This window comes from Daktulosphaira vitifoliae, unplaced genomic scaffold (genome assembly GCF_025091365.1).
Source record: "Daktulosphaira vitifoliae isolate Bord-2020 unplaced genomic scaffold, ASM2509136v1 Scaffold_5, whole genome shotgun sequence".
Taxonomy (NCBI): Eukaryota; Metazoa; Arthropoda; class Insecta; order Hemiptera; family Phylloxeridae; genus Daktulosphaira; species Daktulosphaira vitifoliae.
This window is the reverse complement of record NW_026099576.1, coordinates 20,298,490-20,305,901: the sequence shown is the minus strand read 5'-3', so window position 1 is coordinate 20,305,901 and position 7,412 is coordinate 20,298,490. Positions and strand designations below refer to the sequence as shown.

Sequence of the window (7,412 nt, the reverse complement as noted above, 5' to 3'; positions counted from 1 at the left end):
AAATTCTTCTCAAGGTTAGATCTTAATAATAACTTTTTTCAAATCACTATAATAAAGCAATGTCAACATTTACTTTTATTTACAAGTGCATGTGACTTAATGACGATTCGATGATTTCCTATTTGTTTTCGCAACAGTTCAGCAGTATTTAGAAAAAAAGTTAACAATGTTTTTTCAGAATTCTTAAAATAATCATTTATGATTTATAATGATGATTAAGCATATTTCGGAAGCTTTGGAAAATATCGAAAAAGTATTTAAAATTATACTCAAAATAAAAACAGCTAAATACACATTATTCTAAAAAAAGACCTATAAGGCTTTCGGATAACACGCAATGGCATAAAACCGTTAAGCCATAGTGGACTTTCCGCACTCCAAAACGATAAAGATGTTATTTTTGTGACTTAGCTCTTTATACAGTAAGTACATAAAATCGTTCCATAGAACGCCAGTTACCTTACAAAATTAACAAAATAAAAAAAAAACGAGAATATTAATTGACAATAAAAACATACTGATGCAAACGAACAGTTGAAAACTCTTTTAATATCAATACCTATTCTAGCACACTTTAACGATGATACACCAACGAGCTCGCTCGTAGACACAAACATTTGGAGACTAGGTGAAGTTCTAGAACAGACAGATGAAAACAATATTTGCAGAGTCATAGGATATGTCTATTGTAAGTTGTTAAAATAGGGAAAACTCTACAGCACTACTTTATTAGAACTTCTAGATTTGACCTATACAATTGAATTTTTCAGAGAGTACCTTTAAGCCAGACATTATGATGTATAGCGATAGCACTAGCTTAAAATACTACTGTAGTCTAAACGGTCTGTCTGACTAATCCCGCCTAATCTTTAAACTTTGAATTTACGACTTCAAAATAGTAAATACTAGAGAGCGAGATAATGTGGTGGTGGATGCGTTCTTAATTAATGTTTGGAATACTTAATAAACTCAGTGACATTTGAATAAGAGGGGGGCCCATAACAGGTTACTTCAGTCAATGTATTAATAATATTCAAATATTATCATCCACAAAAGAGAACGGATTTTCAATATATACAGAGTGGTCCAGCATTTTCCGACAACTCAAATAACTTTTGATCTAGTTGATATTTTTCATTAATTTTTATTAAGAACAGTTATACGTTAATTGTATAATTATATCTCAATAATTTATATTTTTACATTTTATTAAAAATATTAATTATTTTTAAATTTTAAATAAAATGTATAGATATTTTGTTGAGTAGATTTTAAGAAAAATTTTGGAAAAAAAATATCTTATTAAAGTTCAGTAGTTAATAGACGATATCACTTTAAAATTTGTGAAAATTTGAATTTTCATGTATTATTTTACGATATTAAACATTGAAAACGTGTTGACACAAGGACAGAAGAAAAGTAAGATAAGTAGTTTTATCTCTAAAGAGATAAAACTATTTATTAAATAGGTATAGTTCATGTTTTTATTTGAACAAAAGCCAGTAAATGGAATGTTAATAATTTTGATGGAAAAATTCATACTCATAATACATTTAGTGTGGAAAGATTGTGTTTACTTTTTTTTTTATATAAAACATAGGTAGCGTTTGATACTGTAGAATAAATAATGAAAAATTGAAATTATTACAACATTTAAAACGTTACAGAAAATTAACGACCAAACATTAATGAGGATTTTTTCCACCAAATTATTTTTTTAAATGTATACTAAAAAATTGCTATTTTGAATTTTTTTAATCATTTTTTGTCAATTTTTTTTCTTTAATCATAAAAATTATATTAATTACATTATTATTATAGCCCTCAAGTATATAAAAAAAAATATCAAAAAAATTAACCGAATCAAAATTATTTAAGTCAGTGAATGCTGTGCCATTCTGTATATAGTAATGGAAATAATTACATAATAGTAGCTCCTGGCAACATGACCAAATACATTTTCATTAAAGCAGTTCGCATTGAAAACGGCAAGTCTGTCATAAAATTCTTATTTGAGTTAGTCATCAAATGGGGTTAATCTCGATCTATAACAAATGATCAAACTGCTTCAAAAGCAAGAAACTGACATAATATGTCGCAACATAGGTATCAATCAGATGGTCAGTTCACTATGTGCAGCTCTAAAACATTATATGTAAGACAAAAATTAGAAAAGAAGATCACACTACTTATAAACCTTCACAGCCTTTACAAAACAAGATAATTCCTCAGCTCCTCTCTCATTTGATCTAAGAAAATTACACAATGTTAAAATGAAACAACAGAATTAATAGCAAAAACTCAAAAAAAAAACGCAGAAAATTAACTACGATTCATTACAAATATTTAGAATACAAACAAGGTAAATTAGATTTAATCATATTTCCCTTTACAGTTAAAAATCAATGTGAAAATTAGGCTACCAATATTTATATTTGAACTACGAAGTTGAAAAAATTCTAGACAATACTTTTGTTTAGGATACACTGTAAATGACTTAAGCTGTACACAAATACGAAATAGAATCAATTAAAAATTAGGCTTATTTAGATCTCCAATTTAGATTCAACCATTAAGGAATACACTAACCCACGTGGTAAACATAGACGATCTCCGGACTAATGGGGTGATTAACTGTGTAAAATACAAAGAAAATATAAACTGCAGAAAATTAAAACTATTTGATGAACCAGAAAGAATGGATTCATGGTATGATGATAATTATATTAATAGATATTTCAGAATCATTAAAAACGTACATTAAAATATAGTCGTCGTCAATAAAATAATTTTATATTTAATATACACCAGTACGAACTGTACCCACCTACATAATGTATTAAAATTCTTGCAACTCAATAAGTAAAAAGTAAAAATCTAAAAAATAAAAAAAAAACTGTATTTTTTTATTAAATAATAGGATATCAAAAATATACTATTTAACGTAGTACAAATCTATGAAAATTATTAAAATAAAAAAGTACCTTAAAATATTCACTGAATAAAATGTCATTAAAGATATTAAAAATTGTTGGGACTTAACATATATGTCCATATCTATATTCATGTTTATATGAATAAAGACATAAATATGGATATGTTTCAATATATAAAATTTAGAATAAATAACTATAGAGGGCCGTATGTGAGATTTTGGCAGGGGTGTCCATATGAATTTTTTTATACATTATATTCGACATTTTTTTTAGATAAATAGAGTACAGTTTGTTTTGTATAATATTGATTGGACTGGAAAAAGTATAGCATTTAAAAAAATGTTATTGTTGACTATGAATTTAAATAACACGAGCAGATTAAGGATGAATATTACTCCACAAAAATCATTGAATTTAGAAGTATTTGGCTCAGTATGTTTTTCTTTTTAATAAAACACTGAAATTATGTTATGTTATCATAATTAAATATAAAAAAATCCTTAAATATTGTGTGGCTTTTAAAATAATTGATTTTAGGCGATGCGTATGTCATATTCAATAATTTCACTCTTCGCAAAGAAAACAAATTCAAAATGAGCAGATTGGAGCAAATAAAAATTTATTTTAAAAATTTTGTGTGCTTTACAATATAATTTAATTTTAAATTTAGTTCATTTTATGTTAAATTTTTCATCCACACATATATTCCTTAATTTTTGAACACTCTTTAAATGGAGTCGTTAAAAACTTTAATAGTAATCTGGCAATTTGTTTTTTATTGCATGACTGTATAATTTAAAACGCTACCGAGCGGGTCAGAATGTAGACTTTCTAGATTTTCAATGATTTAATTAATAAAATGCCTGATCAATAACTTCTTATAAAAACTGTAATAACTTGTCCTAAAGTTATTATCAACCAATCATTTTTTTTTAATTAGATAGAATTATCTATAAAAATAAGCTCATTAATTAAGAGTATTGTCATTTGAGAAATAAAATTTGACAGCCTTATACGGTATGAAAATAAATAACTTTATGATTGAAAAATTGAGAAAAACATTGAACTAATTGAAATAAATAACAAAATTATTAAGAATATTTTTATTTTACTACCTTAAAAGAGTCCGGAGGGTTTGGGGGGCTGGTCAGGCAGCCTTAATTACATCCGCAGACTGTCTGCAGATTATTTTCCTGTATGTATACATGAAGTACTTTGTTGTCGAAAATTAATGTATTGATGTTTAAAATGCATTAATTACTCTAAAATTTATCCAGACCTGCATTTTTTTTATAAGAATTTAAATAATTAAATTATTTACATAATTTTGGTGAACCATTTAATTAAAAAACGCAATGCATTTTTAAAAGGAACGAACAGTTGCCGAATCGGTAACACTTGTAGCTTTCATGCTTACGGTACGAGGTTCAAATCCATCTGTGCCCATTAATATTTTGCATTTTTTTTGAGTTTGAATAAAATTTTGAAATCATTTGATATTTATCTCATTTATATTCAATAACTTCAATAAATATAAAGGATCCTATCACTATAGTCTCCCCTCGTGAGAAGACATTTTTTATTCATGTTAATATTATTTTACTATGTGTTTTTTTTTTTTTTTTTGGGGCTACGATTTATTTTCCCAATCCTGACTTAACATGTTGCTATATAAATCATAAATCTAAAAAACCCAGCACAGTGGGATCGCGGCACAGTGGGGACGTGGCATAGTTGGGTCCAGTATAGATTTAATCTGACAGTGTGTAGTATAATTATTAACACATGTACTAAATATTACATATATATATATGAATAAAGCAAAAAATCATCTAAGGAATGTTTCCCTTTTAGGGAAATAAAAATAACTATTTATCAACATATGTTTCAAACCAGTCCCCTACAATTCATTAACTACGCCCACAGCAGGGTTTCTATCACAATTAACTAATCACAAATAATTATCCAAAATCTTAGGAATTTCAATAGAGATCGCTGGCTTACTTCATCCGGCATATAAAAAGCCATTTTTCTCGTAAATAAAGAGACGACGACTAAAACGATTAGGACGAGGACGACGACGACTGCTCTCTCCTCTCTTGTGGCTCTGCTCTCGTTCTCTCAATATTCTCTTACATGGAATCTGCGTCAGTATAAGTAAGTATTTTGTCCCTGTGACTTAGTTTTTTTTTTTTATGTATCATCTTAAGTGGTGAACATTGTCTTAGATGATTTATTAATATTTTACCAGGAACAAGTTTATATTTATTTTTATTATCACCTAATGTTCTCACGACAAATAGATATTATCTCTATTTTTTATATAAAGGTTTTATGTATTATTGTATCCTTCATGTCTGGACAGCCTTAAATGTGCCGAAAAGAGTGAAGAAGTATAATTTTATTTATACAGGCATAATAGCCTTATACATTATCGTATATTCATAATAAAGCTTATTGTGCTCTATATTTATGAGCAGCCATAAATGTGCCGAACTAAATGAAGAAGCATAATTTGCGATTAGAATTAATTAGTTTTAGTAGTAGTACTTTATGCCTGTGTACCCACCAGCCCTAAGGGACTATGCCAAATTACTTCTCGGTAACGTGTAGGCAGTTGAGGTACAGAATAGTATTAAACTTATAAAAAGTACCTTATAAACTAAGAGAAGATGATTTTTGAAAGGAAAAAAATACACGAGTCCATTGAAGATGGAACACGCAAAAAAAAAAAGAAAAATATGATGGTTAAGTTAAATTAAGGGGACTTAATTAAGTAAAAAAAAAAAAAACAAAAAAAATTAAGTTACTACGAGGCAAAAAAACCGAATGGTCAAAAAACCTCGTCTACAAATTAAAGGGGACAAAGAAAGAGAAAAAAAAACAGATATTAATAAAAAAAATACTAGTTACACCTACACTTTTATTGTTAGAGAATACGATGAACGTCTTCGGGTACCCGCCGGCTATTAATCGCGGCATTGCCGCTAAGCACGACGGGTATACGTCCCAAGTAAGCGACTTGTTTTAGGCAGTTAGACTTAGCTTGCAAGACGTTGGGACACCTCGGAATGAAATGCACTACGTCACCACATTGTACCAATAATATATACATATCACCCATAAAATAGAATATAAAACCTATAAAAAAAATCACAAAAAAATATGGATATACATGACAGGTGGTCTTGTAACACGCCTGCCATGTTGCGGGACCTAAATAAAAAAATAAGGGCACCTAAAAAACATGTAATAGAAAAAACTCGCTACACGTGCTTATGGCACGACGCACTAATAAAAAAAACTGGCTCAAAACATTAATAACAAAAATATACAGTACCAGCCCCGAAGGGCTACAGAAAATGAAGGCAGGAATAGCCGACGCCATAAATTAAAAAAAACACACTCAAAAAATAGCGGACACTCACGAAAAAATATATTAATAAATTTAAAATGTTGCAGAGCACACAACAACAAAAAACTCACGCTACGGACGAAAATTAGCGACAACCAGTTCCGATGATGGCTAATTTCCGACAAAACGTCCGGCGTTCGACCCGGCGGTCCGTTGGCGACAACACGGCTAGCCTTTAGAGTAGGAGTCAAAAAAAACTTAATGTCAGTGCCGGAAATTATTAAGAACAATTTAAATCATATGGCGACAATGTATGCGGTGAGTAGTGCAAATGACGTTCAAGATAGGAAAGGAGCGGGGTGTATGTACACACAAATGCCGTCCATGAACCGGTCTGAAGTAGTACACAGCTGACTATCTCGCGCGCGCACAAACTGATAAACGCTGTCGCAGTACGCATTCGGCTCAACACAAATATATATATATTTATTTGTATATATATACATATATACAAATAAACAAAAAAAAATAAATAGATATTTTTTGTCACGTTACATATTCTGATTTTTAATTTATTATTTGTATATATCAGAGCCATTGTGGCATTAGTATTAAGTGTCCCCTTATCCACATTGGTATATATATAAGATTTTATGATTCATGTATAACACATTTAAATGTTATGTGGTTTGAAAATTCATTATCCATTGATTCATACAGTCTACTTACCTTATTACTTTTCCTCGGCATAGTCTGACTTAAAACAAAATAAAACATTAACGAATGTATAGAACTCGCGTGAGAACCACCGGGTAATGCGTTCATTCATAAGTTAAATAAAAATAAAGGTGCTCAAAAGGAGATTACAAATCCAAAAATTTGTTCCCTACATATAAATTTTTTTATTAAAAAAATTTTAAATTAATTTCATAAATATTTATTTTTATAGTTAGAAATATAAATAATTAATAAAAAAAATCAGAATAGAATTATCTATTAATTAACCATATTTTGATTAATATGTATACCAGTATAAAAAACTTAATTGAACAATACTAATACATTATGTTGTATCCAAAAAATAGTTATGAATGTAATAATTTCAAAAAAAAATATGTTTG

The 7,412-nt window shown here is 28.6% G+C and overlaps 1 protein-coding gene across 1 annotated transcript; it reads left to right on the top strand.

Moving 5' to 3' along the window:
• Positions 1 to 266: 266 nt before the first annotated feature.
• LOC126907603 (odorant receptor 46a-like) lies at positions 267 to 3,624 on the top strand. Its single transcript, XM_050688998.1, has 3 exons — positions 267 to 688; positions 3,210 to 3,368; positions 3,474 to 3,624. The coding sequence occupies exons 1-3, from the start codon at positions 680 to 682 to the stop codon at positions 3,531 to 3,533; spliced, it is 228 nt and encodes a 75-aa protein (XP_050544955.1). The 5' UTR covers positions 267 to 679; the 3' UTR covers positions 3,534 to 3,624.
• Positions 3,625 to 7,412: the final 3,788 nt, after the last annotated feature.

Bases quoted from the DNA above. Each gene is read 5' to 3' on its own strand.
- LOC126907603 (XM_050688998.1), top strand. The intron at 3,369-3,473 runs GTATGTTTTTCT...AATTGATTTTAG, and splicing joins ATTTAGAAGTATTTGGCTCA to GCGATGCGTATGTCATATTC.